General features: G+C 39.1%; 1 protein-coding gene across 1 annotated transcript in view; it reads right to left on the minus strand.

Annotated features, from left to right (window-relative positions):
• Positions 1–3,652, minus strand: part of LOC139121562 (cysteine-rich motor neuron 1 protein-like) — a 37,439-nt gene extending 33,787 nt beyond the window's left edge. The window contains exons 1-2 of the mRNA XM_070686570.1: positions 2,971–3,652; positions 1,972–2,068 (exon numbers count right to left, since the gene is read on the minus strand). Coding sequence (XP_070542671.1) covers positions 1,972–2,068; positions 2,971–3,319 — 446 coding nt within the window. The 5' untranslated portion in view covers positions 3,320–3,652. The remainder of the gene's footprint in view (positions 1–1,971; positions 2,069–2,970) is intronic.
• Positions 3,653–16,346: the final 12,694 nt, after the last annotated feature.

Raw genomic sequence — 16,346 nt, forward strand, 5'->3', positions numbered from 1 at the left:
ACAAAGCTTGACTGACAAAAAAAACAAAAATGTCAGTCACAGCTAAATTGGATTTACTCCTATCCAGTTTGCACTGGTGTAGAAATTGTTTAGAGACAAATTCCTCAAGAAGTAGACATACTTAAATGGCACCCTCTTGTTTGTGAATAATCTATTATGTACCTAAGCTCAGTTGTACTCAATGTCCCTTTACAAAACCAAATATTTACTAAACCTCTAGAAAACTTAACTCTTGCATCAAATGTCTCAGCATTTTTCCGGCATCTTTCAGTCCTTTTCAAGGCATGAGAATTCCCTGAGGTATCCCGCCAGTGAAAAAAAAGGTGGCTTTCTTCCCCGTGGCTTTCATCGGGAGAAAGGCTTGTTCAAAATATTTGATGTATTCTCAACTTGTTCATTAGGTCTTCTAATTGAGCTATTTGTTCCTAATCTGGTCTTAAATCAGCCCATTGAAGACCAACAAGAACACTGTGTTCTTAATTTCTGTGCAGTCACTATCAAATCATGCACACCTCACGGCTCATTTTGTCTGTACCTTCAACTTGTCTTGCTAGCCCCTCTCAACCTAAAATAGCTGGCAAGTTACCTCATTGCTTTTAAGTCTTTGCACTGAGAAACACCAATTGTGAGTAATCCATTGAAGTACCATCGTAATATCTAGTTTAACCACACTTGGTTCCCAAACTGAAAAGGCAAGACACACTTTTTTCCATCAGACACACCTTGATACTGCTTCAGTAGTTTTGATGTCTTAGAGTCCCTTAGAAGATTAGGGCTAAACTTAAAACAAGACTTGCAAAATCTACAACCAAATGTTTGTGGATAAAAGCACCACTTCCTTGACCGGAATTTCAACTTATCTAGTGCAGCCAAAGTTTTCAAACACTTTGTAGACCAAAGAAACAACATCACTGTACAGCATTCAGTGAGAATCATACTATTGACAGATTAATGCAAAGATTTCTACTTAAGATGAATAAATCAAATTCAGTTCCCGTTTAGAGTAATGACAAATAGTCCTAAATTTTAACCCAGGGATATGTTTCTTTTAAAGATACTTATTCAAACTTCCAACTCAAAAAGAAAAGATCCAAACATTCTCTCGTCGATGCCAAGTGACTGCAGCCATGGTAATTCTAGTGGCTTTATAGATAAAGATATCTACGCCATAAAGCAATTGTGACGTACATGATTAGCATCATCATGACTAACCTCTACGACATGAAATGTGGCGATTGACACGCTACTAGCTCTACGAACCCTTACTGTAGTGACTGGAGGAAGGGTAACCTGGCCATCGCCATCCACCATTAACATTTCGAAGTGTCCCGTTCAAACAATCTTTGAAATGTTGGTGGCTCTGATGATCAATAAAGCACGCCAAGCTCTTTACCATTCGGTTTTTTATCAGACTATCAATCCAATCCACTATTCAATTGGCTTTGCACAGCGCAACTGACTCCCGCCGAAGTCAACTTTGACCTTCCTTGGACAGCCATACCTTTGGGCAGCAAAATAATGTAAAACAATTCGTACTGATCCGCTTCAAACTTTGAACAGTTTTCGCACAAACAGTGATCAAAAACTACAGGATTTACAAAGTTTCGCGATCCTCTCCAGAGAAAGCACGTGTGTTGATGACCACGGTTTATCCGGGTTAACTAAACAAATCGTTCCTACATGCACGTGGTTCTGCATTTCGCAGTTGCTGAAAAGAGTGGACGAGTTGGAGGTGCGAATATCTGCGGTCGGTTCCCGGGATGGGTTCTATAAAGTGGCGTGAAAAACGGTTGTTGGCGAGGAATGTACAGTCATGTGAGCTGGTCGACCGCCGTGAAATTGCTTTTACGAGTGGTCGACCATAAGAACAATAAGTAAACCTTTAAGCCCAATACACACATACCAAATATACTTGGTGGATTTCATGGCATTTAAAGAAAAATCCTTTACAAATCGTATTGCCTTACTCACATCGCGGAACAAATTTCCCGTGGGTTCTTCTGGCAAAATTCTGGCGTACATTTCGGCTTGCATAGACTGGGGTCGTCTGAGACGACGGGATACGTCCCTGAAAGAATAGACAAAAGAGACCAATTTTGATGAAAAATAAAGTGATTCGTAATTGGCACCCACAGGGGGGAGAGCTTGAGAACGACCGTAAATCAGCCGCGCCCCTGCCCCGGCCGGTGAGTGTAAAGAGGTGATAATCTTGTCCGTAAATGGGTCAAAATAAATCAAATTAGCGCGAACAAACAAAGCAAGTCAATACTAACAGACAACCACGCTTGACACGTTGTCGCTAAGTGTGTTTTACGGCACAAACCGGTTAACCCATGATACCATTGATAGATCAAGTCAGTAAAGCTTGTTAAGCTACTAACAGATCAGCCGCCTATGTTTTGACAACGGGGTATTCCGTGGCAAAGGACACGGCGCTGCGGCAAGCAAGCAAACACTTGTAGGGATTCCGAGACAACGGGGTAACCGAGTAACAAGACTCTCGCATCAAAGAATAATTAACAGAACTATCTTCAATATCTTGTCGATTGCACGCTGCGATCACCTTTTACCACAGGCAAATTGCCGAATACAGACATTCTGCCAATCATTGCCGCACACTGATTCCTTCCCCGTTTTCATTTGTATGTGCGACCTTGCGTTTCAACGATTATGCAATTCACGTAAACCAATTTGTTCAAACGTAAATTGAAATCTGTACTGCCAATGGTATTGGTCTCGCCTGCTACCTGTTCCCCTTGCGTTGCGCAAGTCGGTCCACTTTTATCATGAAATACTTAACTTGTAACTGGGAAGCAATGTTTACACGCTGATTAAGAAGCAGATAAATAAACTCAACCTTCTGATTTAAGCATTTAACGATAAATAGCTCAGCTCATACTATAGGTAGAACTGGTACTTCTACATAGTTTAAACTGTAATAATATTCAAGTAAAATTCGGTACTACTTACTTGGTATACATACTCCAGTGAGAGGATTATAATAGCCAGGTTCAATATCAGGGTTTTCCGGTTTATCACATACAAGTCCCCTGTCGCATTTGCCCTGCGCTTCCCACTTCCCTCCGCATCTCTCCCCAATCTGTTTTGCACAAGCCGGGCAGCAGCCGCAGAGACCCGTTGTTACGCTGCCTGGGCACTTGTGCTGGAGACGACTGGCCTTCTTTGGTTTGCAGTGGATCCTTTCACAGGGCGGGCACTGCAGTCCATCCATTTTACCCTTATCCTGACATGACACGTGCTGAACTATCAGTAACACGGCTACATAGAGAGTCATGTACAGTTTAGCCGTACCAGCCATTATAAAAGTTATAAACTTGAGTGGTTGCCTGAAAAGTACTTATGAACTTGGTACGCGTCTGTTAGGAATGCACTAGAGAGGTTTTGTCGGTGAAAGTTAAAAAAAATGCCTGCTTTACAGTAAAAAGTCCCGTTATCTCTAAAATCCGTGGTCTTCAATCTTGATGTAAACGCTCTCTGTTGCAGATTGACTTCTGTACTTCGCTGACTATATCCACATGTGTATGGATCTGCGGCAGATACAGGACCAGATCATCAGTGCATACGACGTGACACCACCAACGTGAGACTCCAGCAGCAATGAACAGTTAATACGTACGAGTCCGGTCGTATACAGACGAATCGAATAAGAAATACTTCGAGAGTCGTGTCGGTCATTAATACTAAAGTTAGCTGTCAAATAATGGTCCAATCAAACTCGGCCTTTTCCAATATTGAACAATTAGATCGTCTTCGCGTGTGACGTCACCGTAGGTTAGCGCCAAGCCCCTCCTCCCTGAGCGGCTTTCTCGATATTGACAGTCAAACGCGTCGACATTGCCCCGCCCCTTATCAATCTATCGACACAGCTGAGCCAAAGTCGACGGAATAAACACAATGTTATAATATTTTTTTATCATGAACGATTAGCTCTTTCTTATTTAGCGATACTGGTCATCTCACGTTGATGAACATTTTTGTCCATGAGCCCTGAGTCAGTCCGCCAGCAGAAATGTATTATATAATTTACCGTCCCGATCCGCCGATCGTCGGTCGGACTATCGTGTACCACTTGACTGGCCATAGTGCGGATATTACCAATCAGACCCTTGAGCTATGAACACAAGCAGAACCATATCTGTATTTTATCTTATGAAAACATTGTACAGGGAAACATCGTTATGTCCAACTGCTTTTAATAGCCCCCACGCGCAAGCTACAAAAATCCCGACCGACGTAAGTATTATAGAGTTGTAATGTTTAAATATGATAACCATTGTACTGGCTGGGATGTAGCTGGCACCGAATCGTTCAATGCCCCATGGAATTACCTCTAATTGCGACGAACTAATCAACCAATTGTTAAACCTTTCAATTGATACACCTGAGTGTTTTCATCGCTCTATGTTGGCTCAATCAACGTGTTGCCGTCTTAGTTTAAATCTGTACTGTGTGGCCGCTCTCTGTTTAACCACAACGTTAATTGTCTTTAGTTTCGCCGTGTTCTTTCTTCCATGCTTGACTTCACCCATTTAAACTAGCCACCGAATCCGTATTGTGCAGGCGTCCGGCGGGATTCCTATATGAACCGGACAATGGCGCTAATTTGTCTCCTGGGGTTAGATTATCGACAGGAAAAGTTGCGAAATACTCAACTTTTACTACAAAAGTTAAACAGCGTGAAGCTGTGATCAACAAAGTTTATTGTCTTCAAAAATAAAAGTCGCTGAAAATGTACCACCGATTTTCTTGAATTGGAGCGGCCAATTGCTTGCCCGGTGGGATAAAATTGCAACCGCAGGTGTTTTTCCATTAAAAAAATATTGTGTAGAGGTATTTTGAACAAAATTAAAATTGGAAGGCCGGGTAAAGTAAAAGCTTTCAGCAACTTCCCCACCACAATGATTTGAAGATATCTGAAACCTATCACGCTCATTCAGTTCCCCATTTAGAGGTAGAAAACTCCGATTGTGCTCTTCCCTCTCATGGAAGCGCCCAACCATGACTGACTTAACTCTCCCCTTTCCCTCAATGTAATGTTGCCCTCACCTCCCCATAGGCAATACCGTGAAAACAGCCGGACCCTTCTTCCTGTTGGCCCGCCGGGCTTCTTACCAGTTGCTCGTTAGACAAGCAAGTAAAATTTCCGCTGATGATCAAAAATCCCGACCCGCCCTTTCCTCGTCCGTTGATGCGAAAAAAAAATGATCGGGCCACCCGCCGAGAAACCGCCTTGGAACACCTTTTGCGAATAGCTTTGTCAGCCTCATGAGCTATACCTTTTTTCTGTGATACAGCAACGTCACTACGACAATTGCACGATTCTGACGAATTTACAATCATATGTATGCTTTATGTTGCAGTGCATAATCTTGTCCTAATTAATGCCAAAGAATATGCAATAGTGAAACGTACTTTAACAGTGTTAATCGTCATTGACCTTACGTAAAACTTTCAGAGTTTTCAACCCCACCACAAAATATTTTGGTGAAGATGAAAATTCCACTGTGGTACAATACAAATCTTTTGCATTCTTGTCGCAATGCACACAATTTTGATTTGAGATTGCGTCGAGGCTTTTTTGCAGGTGTGAATAGTTTATTGACACCGTCAATCAGACTACAAAGACATTTACCCGTTGCAGCGTCAGTTTAAAATAGCAGCTTTCGAATAATTCGCATAATTACAAACATTTCAAATTGCTGTATCAAACTTGATAAAAGTACACTCGACGTGCAAATTTTGCATTTGTTGTAAGAAAAAGGCGACGTTTGTTCGTTCATGGACGATTTCCTTCAATATTTCACAGATACAAAAATGCCTCTGATCGTTCAAGTTTGCTGACTGCAGCTCCTTACGGAGAGGGTGAATAGCGCGAAAGTGCCGTTGAAGGACACGCGAATATTTTGAAAGAGATTACATAGAATTGACTCACAAATAATAAGACCACATTTGAACGCGGCAAAGATGGTTTGTTATACAGGAAATGCTACGCACGATTCTATCAAATTTCTCCCGATTAATGGATTTTCACATCTTATAACAGCAAAAATTTCCTGTTCTTGAGTGATAGGATACATTCGAATTCGATATACCTTGAATGGACAATTTGATATCCGACAGGGAAGGCCTTGAACGTTGATTTTTTTCTCGACAGTCGTTTACTGAGCAGTCAGTCATTCAATTGTTGAAAACGGTAGATTTTTAATACTGGCTTAAAAATTTAAAGTTTTTAAAAAAGTCATAGTTGCATTATGTTTTTTCCAAAACCTTCCAATTAACAAGAATATTAATGATGATAAATATCATATCGTCCTTGTTTGTAATTAATACAATTCTTTTCTTCGTCCTACTAATACCTTCCAGCCCTCAGAGATCGAATGGTTAATTTCCCTGTTACATCCAGCTATGTCTGAAGTTAATACTCTCATAAGAAACCGCATCAGAGAAAAGTTTTATTAGCTTTCTTAAACGAAAGAAATGTTAAGTCGCTTAACAGGATAGATAACCTTGCGCCCATAGTCACATAGTAGAACTCCAGGGCCCAAAACTTTAAACCGCGGTGAAAGTCTGACAAACACTTTTGAAAACGCATTTGCGAAACTCTGAATGCAAATGCGTTTTCCGAACGCCAGCCATTCAGACGAGTCATCATATAATTTATCTGCAATCTCAGTTATCGCGAACAAGTTTATGACTTTTGAAATATTAACATTTGTGTAAAGTATCAACGACTTGCTCTGTCCTTGATCGTTTCACAGAGGGTCAATCAAGCTAAGACTCCTGGCGATACGTTCACACATCTCAACGTATTATGCACAAACAATAGATTGGCAGGACAGATTACATGGTAGAATCCCGTAATTATTTTGTAATTATTTGTACAATCAAGGAAAATCGATGCCAGGTATTGTCATGATGAATTTAGGAATAGAGAACGCAAGATAGGTATACACCATATTAACAATGGCGCTTCACAGTGACGTAGACTTCAAACATCGATTCGTGAAATTCGAAAGTCTTACAAAATATGTTCAGCGAGGCGGGCCAAGATGCGCCTCCAAGCGGTGGACAGACCTACTAGTGTGAATTGCGGGTACGCAAAACGTGTTTTTACATCCACTGTGTCTTCTAGATCAGCTATTCAATATTAAAGAGACAGTTGCTGTTACTTTCGATACTTAAAATGTTTATTTCCTTTTGTTGATTCAATAATGTTTTTCGTTTATTTTCATACATGTTGCTGTCAATGTGTGTGGTATCTGACAATAATGACGGCGCAGGTCATACAGTGTTTTGGTGAGTGTGTGGTAAAGCAAGGTTTTGGAAAAAATGCTTTAAGAAATGAAACCATAGACCCGGGGAGCCAGAACGATTTTATGGGTAGAACGTAGTCAACGAACGCAGTTTCTACTTGCTAAATATCATTGATAATTATCAATTATCGTACATAGCTGTACCATCATCGCTTCGTTAGACGAGAGCATATGGACCCTTATTGAGCATGACATTAGATAACCAAAAGATTTTTGCTGCATTCTCATATAGATAATTTACCTGACAAACTACAGCACGGCACCGAGACCTTCTGAAGAACACGTAAATAAAAAGTGTTACACTTGTTAATGTTACATCCCACAAGAGTTTACATTTGAAAGTTGTCGTTGACGGAAGAAAACGTTTTTGATTGGCGTTTCGGACACGAGTCAGGCAAAGGAAACACATTTCCCCTGACGAAACTGTAGTGTCCCTCTATATAACTTACCAAAGAAAAATACAAAAAAAAACCAAAATGGACGCTGCCAGAGACTAGGAAATTCACATCCAAAATATCTTAGAATGCGATTTATTTGCTTTTGAATTCAGCTTGTCATGGCAGTCAGCCTGGAGGATCATCTTTTATTTATTCATTTTATTTACACTCTTATCGAACGGCCGAGTTACTATACAGTAATTTTCATCGGGGCTCATTCAGAAAAAAATCTGAATTACTACAGATCGCAAAAATACGTACAAGAAGAGAGAAACTACAGGGTAATAGTCCTGATGATATAGTCTTTCAAGTTACATTTGAAAATACAAACGACTGGTACTTTGTTTGATACCTGTAGGTAAGGCATTCCACACTTTAGACCCACGGAAGTGAAACCTATGTTGACCAGCTTTTGAAATACATCTTGGCACATGACAGTCCTGGCGATACGCAGACCGTGTATTATGATCATGAACACTGCGATTGAGAGTAAATAAGCTGGATAAATGTTTTAGACAATATTAAAATTAAACATTAAAATTGCCGTAAAGTAAAAAATACGCTGTCTAATTGACATAATATTAAGAGATGAAGATTAACCTGATGATGGAAACTCGAAGGGAAGTTCAAAAAGTATACGTTATGCTCGTTTCTGGAGAATGAAAACTTTACCAATGTGGTGGGGGTTTTTGTTGCATTACCCCATGTAAGCGTTTCTGGGAACGTCTTTATCTCACTATCAGACCAATTGTCGGTTGTGCTTTCTGCTATAGAAATGTCAGATGGAGCAAATGCTATTTGTCTTATTAACGTTTACTACTTTCTTTATCACTCCCAGACCCTGAGGTCGCGCTCAAAGACTTGAACGATGAATATTTAGTTGCAATGCGTTCCATCCCCATGGTCCCACGTCTATGTATAGGACCAATAGTCGAACTAGAGCCGGTCCCAGAGTCAGCAAAGACTTGAACGATGAATATTTAGTTGCAATGCGTTCCATCCCCATGGTCCCACGTCTATGTATAGGACCAATAGTCGAACTGGAGCCAATCCCAGAGTCAGCAGAGTGCGTATTGAGACAATTTGGAGTCCAACTTTGCGGTCCCAGTTTTAGGTTTGAGCTATGGATCTCGACGAAATAGTTGTTTTCGTTTAGCACTTTGCTTTAAAGACCCGAGTTCTATCTGTCCTCTGTGCCAATCTATCCTCGTTTGCATGGATTCTGTCGGAATTAAATATGATTAATAATTTGGAAGAGGGCTAGGGACAGTCCGACGCTCCTGTTGAACAGCCGTAGCTATATAGTTCTCTCTTCAAGTTATCTCTTCACGGCTTCCAGGACGGTGATCAGTAGGGCGTTCATGACAAGCAATTCAAAGCAGTAGTAGTGTACATACTTATTCATCTACGGAATTCAAATACGATTATGAAGTTCATCATTCGAAAAGGAAAGGCAAGACACTCATCCAGTGACACGGAAGCTACAAAAGTAACGGTTTGTAAGTAAACTGACCCAGCAGAGATGGTTGGACTAGAACAACACCTAGCTGCAATAATTGTAGCCTTGGTGGGCTGGGCCGTGCGGCTTGGAATTCTGTCGTGCGGCTTGGGCGATGCCCAACCAAGATCGCGCAAGTCGCACGACAGAATCCCAAGCCGCATGGCCCAGCCCACCAAGGCTACAATTATTACAGCTATAGGACACCATACTTGTGATATTGACTGACAATGACTGGGGTAGTCTTTAGCGCGACTTTTTTTCAATTTGATGATAATATATAGACTCTACGAACACAAAAATGGTAATTTCAGCACACAAGGAACGAATGTGGACTTAGTTCAACTTGAACTGCAAGAAAATAAAACACTCTCGAAACTTTTGAAAATTGACACCTGGACGGCAAAATTAAAATAAATGCTATGACGTCATCTGTAAGCATCATCAAAATAATACCTGAATTTTCAATGACGAAAATAACATTCCGTTACTCGTCAGCTCTTCCCAAAAATCTAAACTTGCGATGTTAATAAAGAATTAAACAAGCCCTGCTTAATATCCCCTGATGCCAAAATACTCTTAATTACTTGATCAGTAAAATTCAGCGTACATATCGGTACATTTGATGTGTAAATTTAAAAAAAAAAGCTTTTGAATTATTTTACAACTTTGATATGCTTTTATTAAGTCAATGTAAGTACTACAGTGTAACAACTCCGAGTCTTCCATCATGTCATTGAAATGGTAATTTTTTGATTTTCGTAAAGTCAAAACCAAATTTTACAAAGAATAGCGGGTGTTCCAGTAGAACGATGGCAGTGATGAAAAAACGCGGTCATTGATCTTTTCTGCATGTTGATTTTTGCTCTATCTTTTTTGCTCTATCTCTCTGTCTTTGTCCGATATGTTTTCAATGACATCACAAACAAATTTCCTTTATCCTTTACATATATGTCAAAGAACCGTACTAACAAAACCTGGACAAATATATGCATACCTCCCAAGCTAGCAAACAATAACACAGTTTTTTTCACCGAAAATGATGGAACTCACTTTCACCGGCACTCAAAATTGGTGACGACAGATGTCTGTCATTTCACATTATGTCATGAAACTACACAGGTTACCGACGCAGGTGTAAAATGACGTGTACTATTCTATATTTCTGTAGCTTGTCTGATGTATTTTTATCCACCACATACCGTAGAACGTAGTAGTCCAGGGTATATGCGCAGAACCATGGTCCTTTTACCACAAGGACCGTGGCAAAACTACAGGAATGTATCATATTCGTTTATCAGACACTGAGACGTTTGTGGAGTGCGTTTTTAAGGTAGAATGCGCCTTGGGGACAGATAGTCGGACTCTGAAATTTCTACAATTCTTTTCTGGTCTACCACTTGTTGGGACTCATTTTAAAGCTCTTGGCAAAAGAAAAACTTTCACGGTCTTAGTTTTTTTCGAAAATCCAAAGTTTTATTTTCCCCCATTGAGGTTTACACAGGAATGGCGGCCATTTTGAATTTCAAATATCTCAGAGTGTTGGGTAATTTGTTTCGCTAGTTCCAAATTTTGCACGCGTGGTGACCCCCGAATTTTATTTTTGCTTTGGTAAGAGAATCGTTGAAAGTTTCATACAGGAAAGTTTGAGCAAAAGTTTAAGTCTTTCACTTTCGAGGCCTGGACTATTAAATTAAATATTATTAGGCCTGTAAGCTTATACGTTTATATTAGGCTTATTCTGTAGAGAATATTAGGGTCAGTGGACAACAATATCTATTTGACTAACCCCCATCTAATCTACTTTGCTTCATTTTATTTATAACAAATCGAATGGACACCCACCAGTAAATACAAAGAGTAAACGAATTTAAGGCCCGCCAAGCATAGCATTTCCGAGATTTTGCTACTCGTATATTGTAGATGACCTTCCTTCAGTATTGTGTACACAGACTTTTGGACAATTGTTTTGCTTGAAATCCCTTCGTGACACACTAAGACTTAATAATGTAAACGGCAGTGTTCTTAAATTTGGTGAGCATCGTTGTAAAGTTTGGATACTTGATTGTTTCATTTGTGATGCATCCGGATAAAAGTACGTAACGGCAAATAAAGTTTTAATTTAGCGACGAAATAGCACCTTCTACATAAATGGCGAAAGACAATCACTTAACAATGTGTGTACGACATGATCCGCACGTAAACCCTGTGATGTCGTTTATATTCATGGTCATTTTTAATCCAACGCGTATACTATTCAGACAGACACAGTTGAATAATGTTAAAGAACCGTGGAACTGTGAATATACATTTGACCTAATGTCTTTACAAACATTAATACACTATGTTATTACAAGTCCCACATGTCGCCAGCATTCGACCTCAGAGTCATTTCAATTGGATCGGTTTCATTTCAGATGATAAACTTTGGTCCAGTAAATTATGAACCACAAGTAAGTCATCCCCGCTGATATTGTACCTACATCCAAGATCCTGCTGTGTATAAATCGTTTCCACATCCGCATGTCTGCGGTCGGAGAACTATTCCTATTCATATTCATGACCTTTTCATTCGGATTCTGCGATCATCGTAAACTGACCGAACCATCTGAAAGAATGCTCTCCATGGGAGGCAATATAGCCAAGGGTACATCGAATTCAAGTTCCCTATCGCGCTCATATATTGAAAATGTGAGACTTCATATAGTTGAAAAAGTCGTTGAATTTCATGTACACATTCACATTTTGTTACTTCAAATAATATATCGGATATCAGCTACCATTCGATGGCCCTACCTGCTACATAGTTAGTTCGCCAATATATCTCAATATCGATTGTTCACATTTTTCCAAACTTTTATTCCAAACATTTGACCGACAATTTCTTTCTACCGGACAAAAATCAAGCAGACGAAAGGCTTGTCTTCGTAAATTGAAGACTCTCCGACATAAAGTTTTTTCTGCGGACAAAAACTATTTAGCAGACAATAAACATTTGGTCGAAGAAAAAATTAACATACAAGCACATGGTGAACACACACACAAATATTTGCAAATACATAAAATACAGGCAATACACCAATGAAATGTATTGAAGATGTTCCTGTTGTGAAAAAAACACGTCATACTGTGGATTAGCGCAATCGGAACACGTAAAAAGGTGTTTAGGCCTATACCAAGATGAGTGTTGTGACAATTCTCTCAGTGCCAGCACTGTTCCTCAGTGATGTACGGACTTTGATATCAGTCAATAACTTCTAGCCAGAGCATATATCAAGATCGAAGTTGATAACAGCATCTTGTCCAGATCTGACAAATACATATTATTTCTTCATCATACTGGAATAGACATAAAACTAAGGAGATAAAAGGAGGTCATCGTCATCACAGGTAATGTCACTGACCTTTTCCATTTTGCTTCTTTAGCGTAAATCAGGAAATGACGTCACTTTGTCTTCGATGACATCGATCAAACTTCTAACTCACTATGTGTTCAAAGACTTCACCGCTGCTTTCCAATTTACTGCGAGCTGCCCTGCTGTTACGATTTATTTTTCTTCATCGTTCTTCCGGAATTTTGAAGGTTGGGCCAAGAAAAGCTCTTAAGGTCCCTGCATGCAGAACATTGTCGTAATTATTGACATCACTTGTTAAAATGGCATATCCCTGATGAGATGAAAAGGGAAGTTTGTTTCCGACGAATTTAAAATTCAATCAAGGAAACATTTTGGCCATTTTGAATTTCAGATATCGGTAAATGTCAGGTAATTCGTTTCTCTTGCACCGAACTTTGGACTTCAACCCCTGATTTTCATTCTTGATTTGGTAAGAGAATGATTAAGAGTTTCGTTGAGGAAAGTTTGAACAAAATGTTAAGTCATTCACTTTTGAGGCACATACTACCTTAATCCAAAGTAAAAAAAGAAAGGTCGACATGCTACAGAGCATAAAGTAATCAAAACACTTGAAAATACCTGATTGAACTCTCATTAACCCTTTCAGGTCTAAACCCGTATAAAAAAGAAAGGACAGGGTAATTCTGGTAAGTTACCAAAAACTCAGGTCTGAAAGGGTCAAGATTTAATGCTGACCAAAGAACTTCTGATCAGGTTTGATCATAGGGGACTTTAAGGTGCAAAAAGGTCGCGGATGTTTCATGAGTGACACGTGGAATTATTTTGCTGTTCTTCGTCACTGTAATGAGACGACTCTTCAGAGACACTGCAGGAATCTAGTCCAAGTTAAAATATGTGACAACTTTTAGCAAAATTCTAGAACAATGTCACTCCTTTCCGGGAATATTTTGTTTCTTGCGGACGATATTTTATGTATTTGCTGTACAAGAAATGCTTCAAAGGAGAGAGAGAGAGAGAGAGAGAGAGAGAGAGAGAGAGAGAGAGAGAGAGAGAGAGAGAGAGAGAGAGAGAGAGAGAGAGAGAGAGAGTGTTAGTTGGGTCAGAGATTTTTTTGCAGCTACCAAATGGGCTGGTGAATTTTGAAAGTAATTTGCTCACCATTGACAGCTAATAAATACATGTCAGCCTGGTATGATTTGAGGTCGTAACATGTGTACATCCAAAGTACATGTATACATTGAAAATGTCAAAGCAAGAGCTTTCATAATGACCTGCTGAATTCACCATAGGCCAACTTATAATCCTCCCTCTTTAATCTGGTGATGATTCTGATCCCAAGTCACTTTTGATAGGACAGTAGTACTGTTTAGCTCTCTCATTGTGAAGGAAACGGACAAACTACATCAAAAGTGCATGGCAGTTTGTTGACTGAACTACGTACAACTTGGCTTCGGAGAAACAGACACTCAGGTGATGCGATCTTTCTTCTTGAAATGGCTTTGAACAGACAGTATCAAAGAACAATTAAGTGGAACAAAAAATGTTTATGCTGTTGTTTGGCAGACCCAAAAATGCGTTTGACTGTATTTCTCAAGCTGTAAAATTCTTGCATAAATCATTTACAATGATATCAAATCAACAAAAAAAATGATCAAAAATGCAAAGTAAAAGTAATCTAGCTTACGGTATTTCACAGGACACATTCTGTATTCAACATATTTCTAAATGGCACTCCACAGATAAGTTGCTATAATGGTTGATGATAAGCTTACACCCGTAAATTGCACTCGGTATACAGGTGATGCGGTTTTTGTGTCATTGTAGATTCTTTACTAAAATGTCAAGGTAGCAAAAAGCAAAAAGTGAAGCTTATTGTCAACAAACGAAGGTTATAATTTTTAACACAATTAAGAGGCTCATAAATGATACAAACTTAAAGATTCAAGATCAAAATATGGCCAAGTTTTAATACCTCTGAACGTCATTTACTATTTTAAATTCAAAATTAACCATGCCATGTTGAATAAGAAGCAGAAAAAAAACTTTATACACATTATGCAATACTCTTCAGAATTTAAACTGATCACAATCTCAGTCTGTTTGTTTGTTTGTTTTCGTGATTGATGAACTAATTTCTATCTTATCATATAGGGTCTAAATTTGTGAAATGTCTCTCAGGTTTCTTGCCTGAAACTGTTAGTTTATGCAATGTCATCATATTACAACCAAAATCTCTGGTTCTACTAATTGATGAAAATATCCTTAGTTTGGCTTGTCAATGCAGCTTGTCAACGTATACAACTTCTGTTGTCAAGTCATAATGTCACAGCACATGACGTCCCATTCAGACTGTGTCCAGAAGTCAAATTATCAAAGGGAAATTCGACAGGCTTTAGTGAGACAAAGACACTTGTGTGGAGTAGAACGACATTCAAAACGTTGTCGGTTACTAAATTCAATGTCCTGCAATTATGTCGAAGATGTAAAAAGGGGAAACATGGCTCTCATAGTATTCTCCCACAACTAAAAGCCCGAGACAGCACAGAAAACCCTAGAAAACCTTACAGAGCTTGTTCCTAATGGACTCGCTGAAAATGAAAATATAAAAGTAAATTCCTGAAGATAAATTTCGTTGCGCAACCTGTGGTTGAACTTACTGAGATTTTTTTTTCAAAAATCGTCCGGACCCTCCCCCAAGTATCAATGGTCCACCCTTAAAAGACACACTGTCCTTTTCAAGACGTACACAAATGATTGTACCTCTGAAATACTCTGAAATATCTGTCGCAGGCCAGAAGATACGTGCTTGTTTGATTGAGATTGTGAAACAGACTGGGTGTAAAAGGACTAATTCTATATGAACTGTTTATCGTCGTTTTCATCCGATGTGACGGAAGTTGACGGTAAAAGTGAGAGTTGACGCTAAATAACAAGTTTAGATAAGGAAATCCATGAATTGCGCGCACCTCTTGATTTAAATTGTTTGGCCATTTGTGTCGTGTACAGTAGACTGCGTAATTGTGAGAAAGTTGCTTGATTGGTAATTGGTCGCACATCAGGAGAGAACGCAGGAACACCAAATTCCTGTCCAGTATTGACGCTCAGACAGGAAATTGTTCTTGAAAGAAGATTAAGCTTACTTATTAACACTGCATGCGGTAATGTTTTATCATGGTGTCATTTATATATTGTACGAAAAGATCCTTGATTCAGATTTGTTCTCAAGGATTTATTAATTAAAATCACAAAAGTGACTACTGTCGACCTGAGACACATATGTACATAAAATATGTAGAATGACAAACTTTGGTTTTCATAAACATGATGACACTAACACATGTGTGTATATATATATATATATATATATATATATATATATATATATATATATATATATATATATATATATATATATATATATATATATATATATACACACACACGCACACACACACACACACACTTTAGAAGGGAACATCGCCCGTGTAGAACCAAAGAAACCGCTAGGGGGCGCCACAAATCAGCGAAAATGGGACAGTGTCAATGTGGAGGGGGGTGCACATGTTTATAAAACTGTAATTATCAAATGGCTGAAGATGAAATCATTCAAAATCCGAAAGCTAAAACCATGAGAGCTATTCCATTAAAAATACAAAGTGATAGCCTGGTGAACGCAATGCACAAGATGCAATTTTCGTGTCGACAAATGAATTCCAGTACG

The sequence above is a fragment of the Ptychodera flava genome, chromosome 21, assembly GCF_041260155.1.
Source record: "Ptychodera flava strain L36383 chromosome 21, AS_Pfla_20210202, whole genome shotgun sequence".
Taxonomy (NCBI): domain Eukaryota; kingdom Metazoa; phylum Hemichordata; class Enteropneusta; family Ptychoderidae; genus Ptychodera; species Ptychodera flava.